The sequence below is a fragment of the Rhinatrema bivittatum genome, chromosome 1 (assembly GCF_901001135.1).
Source record: "Rhinatrema bivittatum chromosome 1, aRhiBiv1.1, whole genome shotgun sequence".
NCBI lineage: Eukaryota > Metazoa > Chordata > Amphibia > Gymnophiona > Rhinatrematidae > Rhinatrema > Rhinatrema bivittatum.
Window position 1 is genome coordinate 499554893 of NC_042615.1, and position 18731 is coordinate 499573623.

General features: G+C 48.2%; 1 protein-coding gene across 1 annotated transcript in view; it reads right to left on the reverse strand.

Moving 5' to 3' along the window:
* L1CAM (L1 cell adhesion molecule) overlaps positions 1 to 18731 on the reverse strand; it is a 324282-nt gene that overhangs the window by 147372 nt on the left and 158179 nt on the right. Inside the window, 2 exon segments of the mRNA XM_029609487.1 lie at positions 5219 to 5362; positions 5531 to 5662. Coding sequence (XP_029465347.1) covers positions 5219 to 5362; positions 5531 to 5662 — 276 coding nt within the window.

Sequence of the window (18731 nt, forward strand, 5' to 3'; positions counted from 1 at the left end):
GAAGCGGGTCCTTTCCTAAGGGAATGTGCCTGCGAATGGAGAGATCCTGAAGTACTGGAAATCACACTTGGCGTGGCCAGTGAGGTGCTATCAGGATCATGGATCCCTTGTCCTGACGTAACTTCATGAGAGTCTTTGAGAGAAGAGGAAGTGGAGGGAATGCATAAAGTAGACCGGTTGCCCACGAGAGGGAGAATGCGTGTCTGGGTTGAGAGTGTTTGCTGCGAATGAGAGAACAGAAGTTCTCTACTTTGCGGTTTTGAGGAGACGCAAAGAGGTCTATCTCAGGATATCCCCATTGTTGGAAGATGGAGTTCGCTACTGAGGAGATGCGAGACCACTCGTGCGGTTGAAAGATGCGACTCAGCTTGTCTGCCAACACATTGTCCACTCCCAGCAAGTAGTGGCCCTGAGGTACATCGAATGGGAGAGAGCTTCCGCCCATATCTGTGCAGCTTCTTGACACAGAAGGAAGGAGCCCGTACCTCCCTGTTTGTTGATGTACCACATGGCCATCTGGTTGTCCGTCTGGATCAGGATAACTTGATTTGAGAGGTGATCCTGAAATACCCTGAGAGCATATCTGATTGCTCGAAGCTCCTGGAAATTTATTTGGTGTTTGGCTTCCTCTGGAGACCAAGTTCTTTGTGTCTGCAGATGGGCTCCCCATCCGAGGTTGGAAGCATCGGTGGTGAGAGTTAATTGAGGGTCTGGAGCCTGAAAGGGCAGGCCTTGGAAGAGATTGATCTGATTTTTCCACCAGGCAAGAGACTGACGGAGTGAATCGGTTACGTGGACAATGGTCGACAGGGTCTGAATGCTTTGAGTCCATTGAGACCTTAAGAGTCCACTGCATGACTCTCATGGCCAAACGGGTCATTGGTGTGACCTGAACTGAGGTCGCCATGTGTCCCAGGAGGATGAGAAACTGGCGTGCAGTTGCGGAGTGTTAAGACTGCAGCTGGTGCGCAGAGACACGAGAGTGAGAGCTCGCTGTCGAGGCAGAAAAGCATTTGCCTGCAAGGTGTCCAAGTCTGCCCCAGTGAACGACAAGGTTTGAGATGGGACTAAATAGGATTTGTCGTAGTTGATGAGAAATCCTAATGAAATTAGAGTGTATAAGGTTAGATTGAGGGACGACAGAGCAGCTTGCTGAGTGGGAGCCCTGATTAACCAATCGTCTAGATAGGGGTAGACGTGAACACCTTGAGTCCTGAGAAGGCTGCAACTATTACAAGGCATTTTGTGAAGACTCATGGCGCAGACACTACGCTGAATGGAAGCACTTGGTACTGATAATGCTTGGGGCCTACTAGAAACCTCAGGTATTTGCGATGAGATGGGGTTATCGCAATATGAATGTATGAGTCCTGGAGGTCCAGAGAGCAGAGCCAGTCTCCTCTTTGTAGAAGAGGAAGAAGCGAGCCTAAGGTTACCATTTTGAATTTCCCTCCTGGAGGTACTTGTTGAGGGCCCGTAGGTCCAGAATAGGACGAACGCCTCCCGATTTTTTGGGGATTAGAAAGTACCGGGAATAGAATCCTATGCCGTGCTGAGAGTAGGGTACGGATTCTATTGCCTTGGACTGGAGAAGGAGGAAGACCTCCTGATCCAGAAGGATGGAGTGATCGGATGTTCTCCAAGTCGGTAGAGGTGGGGAGTCCGGTGGCACGGAGAGAAAGTTCAGATGGTAACCCTGAGCAATTATCGCCAGTACCCATTGGTCTGAGGTGATTGAGTGCCATATGTTGCTGAAGTGGCACAGTCGACCTCCAACTGGTATGTGAGGCAATGGAAGCTGGCTGTTGCTCTCTAGGTGGAAATAAAAAACCTGAAGCAGGACTGGGTTGAGGAGCTGCTTGCGGTTTTTGTTTCCGTGTCTGATGAGACTTGGCTTTTTGAAAAGGTCTCGTGGCACGTGATCTGGTTGGTGGCGGGTAGGACTTCTTCGGGCAGAAGAATGACTTCTTAGAGTCCTTTTCGGAAGGGCTGTTTTGGAGAGTAGTCAGAAGACATCAGAGAGAGCTGTCTTAGGGTCTCTTGATGGTCCTTAAGTTCTGCCACCGTCCGTTGAATCTGTTCGCCAAACAGATTATCTCCTACACAGGGTAGGTCGGATAACCTGTCTTGTACTTCAGGGCGAAGGTCGGAAGACTTGAGCCAGGCCCATCTACTTGCCGAAATAGCAGCTGCAGATACCCTAGTAGCAGTGTCAAAGATATCGTAAGATGATCTGATCTCATGCTTTCCTGCCTCAAAACCCTTGTTTACTAGGGTTTGGAGCTGATCTTGAAATTGCTGAGGCAGGGAGTCTGTGAAATCTTGTATCTGCTTAAAAATGACCCTATTATATTGGGTCATATATAGATGATAAGCAGCAATTCGGGAGATGAGCATTGATCCTTGGCAGACACAGCAACCAATGGCATCTAGAAACTTCTGTTCCTTGCCAGGGGGAAAAGAAGTGTGAGGCTTTGATCTCTTTGCTCTTTTCTGTGCAGATTCTACTACTACAGATTGGTGATCCAATTAAGTTTTCTGAAAACCTGGAGCTGACTGCACCAAATAGGTAGTGTCAGCTTTTCTGTGGACTGGAGCAATGGAGCCAGGATGTTCCCAGTTCTTCTTGAGGAGATCCAGAAGAACCTGGTGGATAGGGATGGAGGTGATTTCCTTGGGAGCATCCAGGAATTGTAGCAACTCCATCATCTGGTGTCTATCATCCTGTTCAGTCTGTAATTGGAAGGGAACCAATTCAGACATTTCCTTCACAAAATTTATAAAGGAAAGGTCCTCTGGAGGAGAACGCTTTCTACTTTCAGTGGGTGAAGGTGGTGAAGGCAAATCATCAGTGTCTGGGGAGGAATAATCAGTCCAGGTATCATAAGGATCAGCACCTGTCCCTCTAGGAACTAGAGGGGGACGGGGTGGTGGGATACCTGAGGGTCCTGGTCTAGGCTCCGAAGGAATTGAAGGAATAATTGGAGGCACTGATGAAGGCATCGAAGGCACCGGCGCAGGCATCGAGGGCATCGATGGATGGCTCGGTGGCGCCGACGGGCGTATCGGCACCGATGGTTGGACCGGTGGCGATGGACGTATCGGCATCGATGGCTGAGGTAGAACTCCCGATGGAGGGATGTGGAACGGTGTTTCTCCTCCCGATGACAGAGTAAGTGGGGAGGGCACCAGAGCCATCAGTGACCCGGGGATCCATCGGTGGAAAAGCGGCAATGAGCGCCTCCATCCTGGAGAGTAGCGGTGCCAATGCTGCCGAAATCGGGTCGGTGGGCGGCTCCACAATCGGTACCGGTGTCGGTGCCGGAGGAACCTGGAGTCATTGCATCGCCTTGTCGACGGCCTCCTGAACCATCCGGTCCAGTTCTTCTCGGAGATTGGGAGCAAGTAACCCCGGCTCCGGAACAGAAGAAGGAGGCAGAGGCATAGCCGGAGGGACCACCGTTAAAGGTGGAGTCGTGGCTCCCGATACCCTGTTGGGTGAGGGTTGCCTCAGTGACCCGGTCGATGAAAAGGTGAGTGCCTTTTCTGGACAGGGTTTCTTCGACGGTGGCTCGGACGATGGCGAGGTTGATGATTTCACTCCCTCTATGGTCCGAGACTTTCGATGTCGATGGCGATGTTTGGCTGTACAATCCCCTCTGTCCTGAGAGGGAGTAGAGGGTGTCGAAGGCCGAGATGTCGTCGATGCCGGATGGTCACCGGCCGGTGGTCGATGCTGGTACGAAGTTGACGGAGCCGGTTCAGACGACGTTGATGCAATGGACGGAGTCGGGGTTTGAGCACGGAAGAGAAGTTCCATCTTCTCCATTCTGGCCTTGCGACCTTTTAGTGTCATTAGGGCACATTTGGTGCAGGTCAAGACATCGTGCTCTCGTCCAAGATACATTACACAGACTTTATGGGGATCTGTGATGGACATGATGCGAATACAGTCCGGGCACCGATGGAACCCTGACGCCATGGCCATGGAAAAAATTGAGCTGCGGTACGGTTGATGGCCAGTAGGCCGCAAGGGCCAAACTCGATGGTAATCGACGGAGAACGGGTAAAAAAAACTTACCAGAGTACCGCGGCTTGAAAAAGTTGAAGGAGGGACCCCTGTGGGGCAAATTAACTTTTAGTAATTCCGTGAGAAAAATTCCTGTCAGGAATCTCTGCAGAGCTCCTTAACCGCGAGGCTACTGCTGCGCGGAAAAAAGAAGACTGAAGGGGGACCCCTGCTGGCTGCAGGGTTAGTGCCATGTTGGGCATGCCCAGTAGGGGCCAGTCAAAGTTCTGGAAACTTTGACAAAAGTGTTCCGTGATTGGGCTCCATCCTGTGATGTCACCCATATGTGAGGACTACCATCCTGCTTGTCCTGTGAGAAAGTTATTTACACTTTCGGATAATAGAAGGACTACCTGGGCACTCCATGAAGTTAGCAAGTAGAACATTTAAGACTAATCGGAGAAAATTCTTTTTCACTCAACACACAATTAAGCTCTGGAATTTGTTGCCAGAGGATGTGGTTAGTGCAGTTAGTGTAGCTGGGTTTAAAAAAAAGTTTGGAGAAGTCCATTAACTGCTATTAATCCCTATTATTGACTTAGGGAATGGCCTCTGTGATTACTGGCATCAGTAGCAAGGGATTTTCTTAGTGGTTGGGTTCTTGCCAAGTTCTTGTAACCTGGTTTGGCCTCTGTTGGAAATAGGATGCTGGGCTTGATGGACCCTCATTCTGACCCAGCATGGCAATTTCTTATGTTCTTAAGAACAGGGAGGGGGAGCACTTGATATGAGAGCATGGGACTCACATAGCTTATAAGCAAAGGGGACACCATGACAAAAGAGTAGAAGGGATACACACAACCCAACAGAAGGGACACACACATGTCACAAGAGCAGAGGGGAAACGTATGGCACAAGAATGAGGGAAGGCACATATAACATAAGAACAGGAAAGATATACATGACACAAGAGTGAGGGATACATGACATGAGAGCAAATGATACACAACACAAGGGGGGACATGATACAAGAGTAGGGAGGACACATGTGACACGAGCAAGGGGAATACACACAAGAGAAGGGGGTGGAGGGCATACAGACACCAGATTGAGGGTGATACACAAGACACAAGAGCGGAGTAACACACAAGAGACAAGACTGGGAACATGCAAGAGAGAAGCTGTAGCAGCAGCAGTGAGCGTACTCACTGGCAACATAGATGTAGGCATTGGCCAGGAGAACCCCATGCTTGTTGGAAGCTTCACATTGCACCACCACTGTGTCTTGAGGTTGAACTTGGTTGATGATCAGGGTCCCATCTCTCACGTGCCGCTTGGGATCTGGATCCAGATCTGAAACACAGAAAAGGGAGAGAGAAGGAGAGCTGCATAGGGTCTGTAAGCACAACATGTTTGTTAAAGAATGATACAAGTGATAGACACTGACTGCTGTTACACAAGCACACACATGAACATGTGTGTAAGTAATTACACTGTCAAAAATATAGTAGTGTCATTTACCTTTCACTGGGGTTCCATTAATTTTCCATGTGATGTTGGGCTTGGGACTGCCATCCACTTCACAGTCCAGGCGGGCAGTCTCCTCTGGGATGTACATTTCGCTTTCCGGCTTTTTAACCCAGTATGGAGCAGCTGCAAGAACAGAAAGCAAGAAGAAACATTACAGCCCAACTCCCTCATCTTGCAGAAACATCTTAATAGAAACGATTGCAGTATAACTCGTGTATTGAAACAGTAAAGTTTTCTCTGTTGACAAGCGGCTGATTTAGCTATGACACATAGAAGACATTATCTGACAGTGCCTAGCAGACCCTTCTCATCTAGCTCATAAAGCTTTTGCTCTACTGAGCATGCGTGGAGTTCCCATCATGTGCTGCCTCATGAGCCCCTCAGTGTCTTTTTGTCTCAGCTCCTGCTCAGACGTGCACCCAATCTCAAGTGTTTCAACTCACATCAGCTGATGTTTCGAAAAAAACTGATTCAGAGTGACTTATCTTGAATTGTTGATTGCTCTGGTAATCGCTTTCTATCATATCACCCAATTTCCAAACATTTTGAGGAAGGTCTTCCAATCCAACCGGAAGAAGGTAGTCTTAAAAGTCCTTACCCAGAAACAGCAACTGATGATGACGGGGTTGTGTTTATTTAAATAATCTTTTGTTCATATGGGCTTTTCTTGCTTTGGGGATGAACTTATATAGTTTATATGTCAAACTTCATTTTATATGCAATTGAAAAACTAAGAAAAATAGATAACATCTGGTACTTTTCATGGACTGTATGGGTGAATGACTGAGAGGTCCGGGATACTTCTCTATTGTGTTGAGAAGTTTGCACGTATTCCCAGCTTGCTGACACCCATAAAGATACATTACACATATGGGCACAGATTCGCCATTATAGATAATTGGTTCCACTGTCTCTCTTTTTTGGTAATATATGTGTTTTTTGGACAGCTAGCTTGGCTTTTACGTTTAGTCTACTCCATAGGAAAGGCAAAATAAGGCAGATATGATAGAGACATTTAAATACATCCAAGGTATTAATGCACAAGAGGCAGGCCTCTTTTAATAGAAAGGAGGCTCTAGAACAAGGGGTCATGGGCTGAGGGTGAAAAAGAGTAGACTAGGAGTAATATAAAAAAATGTTTCTCTATAGAAAGGGTGATGGATGCAGGTGATGGAGATAAGGACTGTATCAGAATTCCAGAAAACAAGGGGCAAGCACAGAGGATCTCTGAGGAAGGAGAGACTATAAAGCTCAGAAGGAGATGTGGATGAAATGATTGGATTGTTCATATGGCCTTTATGTGCTGTCTGTGTTCTATGTCTCTATTCTTAATTTAAAGTTATACAGCATTACTTATGAATCGAGAACAGTGAGGGGAGTGGGTGTTTATTCCTAATATACAGTTATACAGTGTATCTTGTATATCTAGAACAGTGAACGTAATGAGGATTTATCTCTAATATAAAGATATACAGCATAACTCATATCAGGGACAATGGGGAGAGCAGGGTATTGTTCTAAATAGAAATGTATTATGCATAACTCGTATATGGAATACAGTGAGGGGAGCAGAAATATTATCCTTAATGAAGAAATGACTTACCTGATAATTTCATTTTCCTTAGTGTAAACAGATGGACTCAGGACCAATGGGTTTATGCTCCCCTGCCAGCAGATGGAGACAGAGTTAGGTTTCAAAGCTGATGTAACCCTAGATACACCCCTTTCTGTGACCTCAGCCCTTCAGTAGTCTCTTCAAAAGCTACTGTGGACATACTATTGAAAAAACGTTTATTAAAAAACTTGATTAAGAATGGATAACCATAACTGTACTAAACCAAACATACACACTGAACCCCAGCAAGATTATAGATGCCTGATCTAGGGATTGGATGACTGTTTACAAGTAATCTCTTGGAATCGATATCCACTCCACAGGCAAATCCTTGGCACTGTTCTTGGGCAGCAGTGGGCGGGATGCTGAGTCCATCTGTCTACACTAAGGAAAACAAAATTATCAGGTAAGTAATTTCTCCATTTCCTATCGTGTAGCCAGATGGACTCAGGACCAATGGAATGTATAAAAGCTAATCCTGATCGGAGTGGGAAGCTGCCCATGGTCAGGTTAATACTGCCTTTGCAAAGGCTGCGTCCTCCCGGGCCTGAACATCCAGGCGATAGAACCTGGAGAAGGTGTGCAAGGAGGACCACATCGCTGCTTGGCAGATGACGACAGGAGACAGCAGTCTAGTTTCCGCCCATGAGACTGCCTGAGCCCTAGTGGAATGAGCTTTAACCTGAAGGGGTAATGGCTTTCCTGCCTCCACATAGGCTCCTGTGACCACCTCCTTAATCCAATGAGCTATGGTAGTGTTGGGTTCGGGCCTGCTCTTTGCCCTCGCCCCACCCTCTCTACCTCTGTGGCGACTCCCTCCGGGCCTGATGGTCGGCTTGCTGCCATGGCATCTCCATGCTGCTTCTTTCCGGCGTCCCCGGACCGGCTCAACGCTGCAGATCCGCCATGTTCCTGATGACGTAGGGCGCAAGCGCGCACGCAAGTATGTACCAGCAAGGGCGCAAACCTCTGGGGCGTCCCCCTCTATTGACCTCATCTGCTTCCAACGTAAAAGGTCTTCACTTGCGCTTGCTATTCGAGTTAGCAAGGGTTACGATACCTAAGCTACTCTGCCTCCTCGGACTTACCAGGGGTACCCGCTCCTCGGGGGCCTCGCTCTCTTTTCTCTATTTCAGATTGCAGATAGGAACCGGTACTCGCTCCTCGAGGCCCATGTTCCTGAAGACTCTGAAGATTCTCTACTGCCTTGAAGGAGGAGCTGGCCGCTCGTCAGACACTTGACTCGCTGGAAGAATTGATAGCCTTAGCTACTCGGATTGACTGTCGGCTCCAAGACAAGGTGAAGGAACTCCGGCCTAAGGTGCTACCTGGGTAGATACAGGCCAGTGCCCCTGCACTACGGATGGGTCCAGCAATTCCTGCTGTTGATAAAGAGAAACCGATGCAACTCGGTCATGGTCATTTGACCTCTAAAGAGAGAAGAGTCCAGAAGAAACGCAGCCGGTGCATGTACTGTGTTCAGCCCGGCTATGACATCTCTACATGTCCCATTTTGCTCAGGAGATGGAAGAATTCAAGCGCGACGGAGAGATTGTTCTTGGGACTTACCACATCCTCTCCTCCGCTTTCTCTTCCAGTCTCTCTGACCTATGGACCAGTCACGGTTCAGACTCCTGCCCTGGTGAACTCAGAGGCAGGAGGCAACTTCATCACTACACGTTTAGTGGAATGCTTGAGGATCCCTCTCATCAAATTAAAAGATCCACTACTGTTGTCTTCCATTCATGGGGAACCCTTGCCAGGCGACGTGACTTACAAGACTGTACCGGTTACACTTCGTACGGGAGCACTTCATACGGAAATAATCTCTTTCTTTGTACTGGAAAAGGCCATGCACTCTGTCGTCCTGGGGTTACCCTGGCTGTAATTACATCAACCCCAATTTGACAGGGCATCTCTGGATCTTTCACGATGGGGCCCTGAATGTCAGGGGAAATACCTCAAGGAGGTCTAGTCTATTATTTGCATGCCTACGACTCCAGCGATGCCAGGGCTGCCGCTTGAATATGCATCCTTCGGGGATGTATTTTCCAAAGAGGCGGCTGATGTTCTTCCTCCACATAGGTCCTATGACTGTGCCATAAGACTGAAGCCCAATTCGGAACCACCGAAGGGACGGGTATACCCTCTCTCAGCTCTGGAGAATACAGCTATGTCCGAATACATAAAAGAAAATCTCCAGAAAGGGTTTATTAGACCATCTAAGTCGCCAGCCGGCGCAGGCTTTTTCTTCGTGGGGAAAAAGGACAGTACCCTACGGCCATGTATCGACTATCGTGGTCTAAATGAGATCATGATTAAAGACCGTTACCCCTTGCCATTAATCTCAGAGCTGTTTGATAGGCTGCAGGGGGCTAAGATATTTTCAAAACTTGACTTGAAGGGGGGCCTACAACCTTATCCGCATTCGAAGTGGCGATGAATGGAAAACGGCCTTCAATACGTGACACGGCCATTTCGAGTACTTTGTAATGCCATTCGGGTTGTGCAGTGCACCCGCTACATTCCAAAATATGATGAATGACATCTTCTGAAAGATCAAGCGGCTGCAGAATCAACCTCTCAATATCCAGGCTGTGAGTGACAGGGCCTGGAGGTTGGGATGCCGCAGCCTGTCCTGATCTTTCATGATGAGATCTATGGAAGTTCCCAGACTGACCGGTTTCCACCCACAGGAGTGGAAACCAGACCTGTCTCGGCCAATGAGGGGCTATGAGGATCATAGTCCCTCTATCCTTGCGAAGCTTCAAGAGAGTCTTCGCCATTAAGGGAATTAGAAGATACACATTCAAGGCTTGTTTGCAGTCTGACCTAACAGGGAGCAGAAACGAGGCACTTTCCTGTTGCAAAAGGACGTGAACAGATCTATGTCTAGGCTCCACCAGAGGTGGAATAGCCAATTCTCTACACCCTGGTCCAGGGACCACCGAGGACCCAGAAAACAACAAGGAAGTTGATCTATCAAAGCCGTGAGAAATCAAAAAAAGGAGATAGATCTAAAGACCTTCAATTTATCTTTATTGATAGAGATGTCAATATATCAACAAAAGCCCAACTCAAGCCGAGTTTTGCCAAAAAATGGCTGCTTCAGGGGCTGCAAAATGTCACATAAATGAAACAATAATTAGTAATTATTTATGTATGTGTGTGAGATCCTGATATCTGAGCATTATTGTATAACAATAATTAAAAACATTAATACAAAATAATTATGGAGAATGAATAGATACAAATAATAGATCACAAATATTAAAATGATACAAATAATAAATTGCATAAATATTATAAACATCATCATAAAGGATGTAAGTATACTAAAATATATTAATAGTGTAAAAAAGAGGCAAATAAGAACTGATAATTAAAAATACAATACCTGTTCTGACAATATAACTTTTCAAAAGGTATAGTGCACGCTTGAACAAAACATCTAATGGTATCCTTAAAATAATGGAAATTGCAGGAATGTATGAATGGGGGTAAAATTTGACATAATCATGTAAAAAAAGGGGCTCAAATTATTTTGATTACCTGCTCCACACATATGAAGCTTGCTGGCGAGGTCTCTCTCAATGTATTATTGAATCTAAGATTAATAAAATTCATAATAATTACTAATTATTGTTTCGTTTATGTGACATTTTGCAGCCCCTGAAGCAGCCATTTTTTGGCGAAACTCGGCCTCAGTCGGGCTTTTGTTGATAAATTGGCATCTCTAACAATAAAGATAAACTGAAGGACTTTAGATCTATCTCCTTTTTTTGGTTTTTCCAGGGACCACTAAGGACTGGAAGGCTCAACTCAACATGCCGGCTTACATGTTCTCCATCCCGGCCAGGTACATGGCCCTGAGCACCATCCCGTGGGACAGGGCCCACGACCAGATCTGGACAGTTTCCAGACACAGGAGGTACAATCCCATGCCTCCCTGCTTATTGAAATACCACATGGCTACCTGTTGTTGGTCTGCATTAGGACAATTTTGTTGGACAATCAATCTCAGAAAGCCCATAGCACGTACCGGACTGCTTGAAGCTCCAGGAAGTTGATTTGACAAGAATGCTCCTGAGCGGACCAGAGACCCTGGGTACTGTGCCCATCTACATGAGCTCCCACCCCAGGGAAGATGCATCGGTGGTTAGAACAATTTGAGTGGGGGAACTCCAAAACAAGATCCCCTGTTCCAGATTGGAAAGTACCCGCCACCAGGACAATGAGTCCCTGAGAGAAGGCGTGACTCGAATGCAATCCTGGAAGCTATGAGTGGCCTGACACCACTGTGACCTCAGGGTCCACTGGGCACCTCGCATGTGTAAACGTACTAGGGGAGTAACATGGACGGTTGCAGCCATATGGCCCAACAACCTCAACATGTACCAGCCTGATACCTGCTGCTCTGTTGTACCTCTGCGACGGCCCTTTTGTGGAGCACAAAGGCCTTGGTCTGAGCCGTGTCTAGCTGGGCTTCTATGAAATCCAATTGAGGTGATGGGCTGAAATGGAACTTTGGTTAGTTGAGAACAAACCCTAGTAATTCCAACCCTCAAATAGTCAAGCTCATGGACCTGATGGCCCCTGCCCAGACATGCTCTTGACCAGCCAATCGTCCACATATGGGAAGACATGCACTCCCAGTCTGTGGAGGTGCGCTAACACAATGGAAAGGAATTTTATGAAGACTCGTGGGGTGGATGCAAGCCTGAACGGCAACACTCGGTACTGGAAGTGCTGTGTTCCCACAACAAATTGGAGATACTTCCTGTGGCAGATCTCGATGTGAGTGTATACATTCTTTAGGTTAAGGGAGTAAAGCCAGTCCCCTTTTTGCAAAAGGGGGATCAAGGTGCTCAGGAAAACCATCTTGAACTTTTCTCTTTTTAGAAACTTGTTCAAGGCCCTTAGGTCTAGGATGGGATGGAGTCGTCCTGTTCTCCTTAGAATCAGGAAGTACCTGGAGTAAAATCCCTGCCCTCTTTGCCCTACTGGAATGGGCTCGACCACTCTGGCATTAAGAGGGGGGAGAGCTCCACTTATAGTACCGCCTGATGCGCTACCGGCCCCCAATGTGGGCACAAAGGGCTATTTGGTGGGACACCCAATAGATTTAGTTGGTACTCCTGATGAATGATGGACAAAACCCAGTGGTTTGAAGTTACACTGGGCCACTAGTTTGCAAAGAACCGCAGCCTGCCTCTGAGTGGAGGGTCCATCTGACTTATGCTCCCTGCAGCCCAGTCAAAACCCCGTCCCCGGAGATGACTGAGGAGCTGGCTGAAGTTTGGGAGCTATCTGCTGCCTGGAACGGCCACGGGAACTCTGATGGTGCTGAAGGGATTAAGGAGGTGGAGGATAATACTTCCTCTAGTGAAAGATAAACTTCCATGACCTGGTCTTGATGACCTTTTGGTTGAAGAGGATGGGTCCGGAGTACTAGCGGAGAGTTGTTGGAGGGTTTCCTGGTGATCCTGAATCTGGGCCACAGCATCCCTCACCCTATCTCCAAATAGATTCTCTCCAGTGCATGGCACAACAGCGAGTCTTTCCTGTACCTCCTGTTGGAGATATAAGGCCTGCAGCCATGCGCCGATTCCCATTGCAGAGACTCTCGATGCCATCTTGAAAACATCGTAAATCACACAGACCTCGTGTTTTCTGCACTCTAGACCCTCATGCACCAGCGACATGAGGGTGTCTTGCTGCTGTTGAAACAGCTGCTTGGGCACCTCCTGCACCTGCATCCAGATGTCCCGCAAGTACTGGCTCATGTGGAGCTGGTAGCCAGTGATGCGGGCAATAAGCATGGTACCTTGGAACACCTTCTTCCCAAGAGCGTCCATCGCTCTATGGTCCTTCCCCGGGGGTGCAGAGGAATGGGTCTGAGAATGCTTGGCCCTCTTGAGAGCGGAGTTGACCACCACTGACTGGTGAGGCAGCTGACGCTTATTGAATCTGGCAGCCTTCTGGATGAGGTAGACCCCCATCTGCCTTCTTAATAATGGGAGACATTGTGAAGGGGTGTTCCCATATCCTCAGCAGCAACTCCTTAGGTATCTCGTGTATTGGGACCGCCACAATTTCCTTAGGAGGCTACACGAATTGGAGGATCTCAAGCATTTTTGCCTGCCATCCTCCTCTGTCAAAAGCTGAAAAGCTCCTCTGCCATCACCCTCACAAATCCTGCAGGCAGAGACTTCCTTCACTCATCTGGAAAAGAAGGGTCTGCCGGGAGACTATCAGAGTCCTCAGAGGAGAACTCCATCAGATTATCCCCCCAGAGGTCATAGGGACCCTCATCCTCACTGTATGCTACTGCCTATGGCCAGAGGTGCAGGCACCGGTAGAACTGAACGGGGAGCTGCAGACCTTGGTGCCTCTGCCCTCCTCGGTGGAGCTTCTTCCTCAGAGGAACCGGCAATGACCACCATATCGGTAGGGGGGGCCTCGGTGCCCCACTAGGCACCGATGCTGCCCCAGGAACCGATGTTAGCTGGGTCGATAACGCACCGATGAGCACATTAAACTTCTCCAGAAGCTGAATGCTGTTGGTGCCACAGGACTGAAGCCCTACAGTGCCTGCTCCACTGCCAGCTGGACTTGGCACTCCAGCTTCTCCTCGAACATTGTCGATGCCAACACAGACTTAAGAGGAAAGAGGGGTTGCCAGATCTTCTTCAGACCCTTGTGGGGGATTGGCGACTGGCACCAGGACCTGTGGAGACTGTCGTGTACCTCGGGCATCGATAGAAGATGGGCGTTCCTTGCCAAGCGGCCACTTCGGGGGCATCAAGGCAAAAGATGGTCCATCCCCATGCCCGGCACCGTGCATCGAGGGGACTGGTGTCAATGCTTCTTAAGCTTCCCTCAATGCTTGGCCCGGTCTTTCTCTGGTGCTGAGATTGAAGACGATGAACCAGTGTCCTTGGCCCAGAGGGGATTGACAATGGTCAGTTTCTGGTGCCCCTATCCACTGGCGACATTCACAGAACAGACGGTCCAGCTGATGTTGACAGAATGGTGTCTATTGGTGTGTATTCAAGGTCCTTCGATGCCAATGCCAATGGTTTTGACTTCCTCAACCTGAAAAGGTGATCCATCTTGTTGAGTCAAAGCAGACGTCCCTTCAGGATCATCTGAGCACACACGTGGCACTCCCAGATTTCATTTGATGCCCCCAGGGCAGAGGATGCACACCTCCTGTTATGCCGGTCAGTCGCAGACGGCTGCGACCGCGAGTACTCACTTCTTGCACCGCTCTCCTGCTCTTCCCGGATCTGCTCACAGCGCGGGCCAGTCTACACTGCTGCGTTCCTTGGGACTCTACATGGCGGCATGGATGCCGCTACTTCCCACTACGATGTCAGGCCTTCCTAGGCGTGCGCGTCAACGGCCCCGCCTTTGAAGCCTCTTCAGTGGGAATGGCGGGGGCATCCTTGTTTGATGATGTCATCGTACCTTTGTATTTAAGCTCCACCTTCGCCCCCAGCAAGCCGACTTGGCAACAAGTTCTGTACGTGTCTACAACTCCTGCCTTCGTGTTCCTGAGACTGTGCTTCTAGCCTTGCTCCTGGACCCTGTCTGGCACCCGCTCCTTGGGGGTCAGTGTGCACTCCACGGGGATTTGCTCTCTGTTGTGACCGTTGGTCTGCGATGGCTTCGCCCCACCTACCTTACTCTTCTTGCGGCTCCTCCCGCTCACCTTGGACTACTGGTTGCCGCAGCGTCTGTCTGCCGTCCTCTCCAGCGTCCACGGACCAGCTTTGGTGCTGCTTCCCGCCATGCTCCTCCAAGGTCCCATAGGGCGCGCGCGTGCACGCCGCCCTCATCTTTATTTCTCATTGGCGCGAACCTCAGGGGCATCCCCCTGACATGACGTCACACTGCCCGGATATTTAAGCCTACCTCTTTTGCTAGCTAATCGAGGAAGCAACAACTTGGATTACTACGGATGGGATTCGCTCTCCGTACCGAAGCTACTCTGCCACTCAAGCTTTTCTGGAAACTCTTACTGCTGTCGGGGTACCCGCTCCTCGGGGGCCTCTTCTGTTTCTTTCAGGTGCTATCAGGAAACCGGTACTCGCTCCTCGAGGGCCCATGTTCCCTGAGTCGCTGCCTGCATCTACAATCCTTTCTACTTGGAAGACTACACTAACAGTATCCATCTGTGAGTACAACTACCATCTATTCCACAGTACTGCTTCTCTGGAACCAGGTACTCGCTCCTCGAGGGCCTGCCCTCTGTTCCAGTGCCAGACCTCTCGTCTAGTGGAACCGCTGTGTGAGTACAATACCACTGAGTCTCCCTGCTCTAAGGGATCAGGTACTCACTCCTCAAGGGCCTGCTCTCCCTGTCTCAGAGCTTCTCCTATCCTACTTGGGACTCTGTATATCTCTCACTGTGTACTCATAACTCTCAGTCTCTTTCCACTACAGCACAGCCAAGCAGAGGATCTGCTGTTCCAGCGTCCTGTGGATACTCGCCCAGCCGGGCTCAACATCTACTCACTACTGCCACCTCTGGTGGTTTCCAAAACTGTTTAAATAAAGATTCAATCTGTATTTGTGTGTCCAGAGTCTAGCCTGACACCATGGTCCCTCATGGGACTGCCCCCCGTGGGCGTGGTCAGCTGCCACAGTGTCCAAGGATCCACCCAAACATCAATAACCATAACACTCTCCTGGCCTACCCCGCTCCTCGGGCTGGCCCTGCGCCTCCTGGGTCCTACTCTGCAACGGCTGCTACTACTCGAGTCTTCCCCGGAACACTGCGGCAGCCTGTGAGTTCCTCTACCAGGCTTCCCCACTCCTCGGGGTTGTGCCTGCACCCTAACTCAACACTACCTACGCCTCCCGCTCCTTGGGCCACGCCTTCTAACTCCAGAGACTTTCCAGAGTCTCCCCACTCCTCGGGGCTGGGCTCTTGAGCTTTCTGTGACTGTCATCTACCCTCTCCTCGGGGTTGTATCTACATGAGACTGCCGACATCCTCGGCTCTCCGGGTTCCTGCTTACGTCACTGCAGAGATTGGGCTCGGGCTTCCCTGCTATGTGGGTTGGTCTACATCACTACATCTACACACGCTATGCTGTACAGCTCCGCCCCTTGGGGCTGCCTTCCCGGAGAACCTCCTGCACAGCTAGTCTTGCACCCTCCACTCCGCAGTCTGTCTGGTGCCTCTCCCTTCAGGGTCTCTGACCAGGTACTGCCTTCTCTCTGCCATCCTATGGGGGTTACCTCCTGGTCCCTGGGGATCTCCCCATTACTGTGCCCAGGGCTCCCTGATGTGCCCGAACCTCGCCTCCTGATGGTGCGGACCTGTGGGGCTCCTCTCCATAGGCAGTACAACTCGCTTCTTGGACCAAGGGTCCACACACCCATGAATCAGAATCAGTGATAGACATGGTCCTTGAGCATTGGGGCTATCGGCGAAAATCAGACTTAGCCATGACAGGGTAAAACAAAAGGGCCCTAAGTAAAAAATGTTGGCAGTGGAGGTTGATTGCTGGCAGGCACTGAGGCACCATAAACACAGGGGAATAGACTGCAAAAGGAAACTTACTCGTTATGCTGAAAACTCTGATTGGGGACACTTCGGGAAGACACCAAGAGGAACCAAGTGACAGATTGAAGGAAAAAACGCAAAAAAACCGCAGAGAGCAAAAGTTTCTACAAGGCAAAAAATAGCCAAAGTAAGCTCAATGACCCCACCAGGCTTACAGCTCCATGGAAAAAAAAGAGACTGAAGAAGGACCCCGCATGGATACGTGGAATAGGTATGCTGGGCATGCTCAGTGTGCCTAGTCAAAGTTCTAGAAACTTTGATATGAGTTTTCCACATCGGGGTTCCATCTGATGATGTCACCCATGTGCGAGGACTACTATCTTGCTTGTCTGTGGAAAACGTTCTATCTAGAAGTGTTAAAAGTCTCCAAAGAAATGATTCCTGCTGTGGTAAAGGCATACTATCGTCCTAATTATAGAAATATTACACCAGTAACTGAGGTCAACCACCTTCCTGTGCTATTGACCTGGTTTTCTTGAGGGTTCTAGCTTGGAAAACCTGGAAAAGTCTACTTTGTTGATCATTTTTGCCCAGGAATCCGATAATTCTTGAACCCTAAGATCTTTATTTTGTCTTAGGATCTCCTATTGTTGTTTTTACTGATATTGTTAGAGATATGCTGCAAAGAAGGAGAGAAGAGGCAAATGGTACTGGATTTAGGAGGTACCCTTTTACTTAAATTTCCATGTAAATGCTGTGTACAATATAAGAATATTAATTATGTTTTCTCTGATCCTCCTCAATTAGATTCTTTTCTTCAGAATCATTCCATTATGAGTCCACATGCTTCATGATGGATTTTTTTGGACCTTACTTGCTATTTGTGCTCTGATGAGCAGTTTGTATTTTTCTTGTCAAGTTTATTTTGATATGAATATTTGAAACATTATAAATAAAGAATTAAAAAAATAAATAAAACTTTCAAGAAAGGAATTTCTGTTCTCTTTTGCCAAAGGTCTGAGTGGCGGTTTCATGAATTGAGCCAGAGCTACATTTAAATAAGAACATAAGAAATTGCAATGCTGGGTCAGACCAAGGGTCCATCAAGCCCAGCATCCTGTTTCCAACAGAGGACAAACCAGGCCATAAGAACCTGGCAATTACCCAAACACTAAGAAGATCCCATGCTACTGATGCAATTAATAGCAGTGGCTATTCCCTAAGTTAACTTGATTAATAGCAGTTAATGGACTTCTCCTCCAAGAACTTATCCAAACCTTTTTTGAACCCAGCTACACTAACTGCTCTAACCACATACTCAGGCAACAAATTCCAGAGCTTTATTGTGCGTTGAGTGAAAAAGAATTTTCTCCGATTAGTCTTAAATGTGCTACTTGCTAACTTCATGGAATGCCCCCTAGTCCTTCTATTATTCGAAAGTGTAAATAACCGATTCACATCTACTCGTTCAAGACCTCTCATGATCTTAAAGACCTCTATCATATCTTCCCTCAGCCGTCTCTTCTCCAAGGATATAGGAGAAACATTTATCAGAAGTTTAAGAAGATTCAAGTCTTTCATGAATCAGGCAACTGTACAGTGATGAGAAATATGAGGCTCTTGAAATGTTCATGGTATGTTTCTTTAGCAGTGAGATGAAACCTGTCGGAGTGAGTCTTCAATTCTGATATAGAAAGGCTTAACAGGTATTGAGGTAACAGGAGTACAGGACATGTGAAAGAGTCTTGTTGAAGACCAGAGCACCAAATAGTGAAACTTTTCCATTTGAAACTATAAGATTTTCTCACTGAGCATTTTCTAGATGCTAGGAGAACTCTGCTCACTTCAGAAGGCAATTGTAGACAAGATATTAACCTGCTTTCAACATCCATGCAGTCAGAACCAATGACTGAAGATTGAGATGCAGGAGATGCCCTTCGTTCTGTATTATCAGGGATGTGCAGGGATGGGCATAGGCACAATTTTACTGGATGTTGAACAGCTAAGCATTGTAGCCAGGGAAACCTAATTTGGTGAGGCTAAAATGGGGCTTTCAA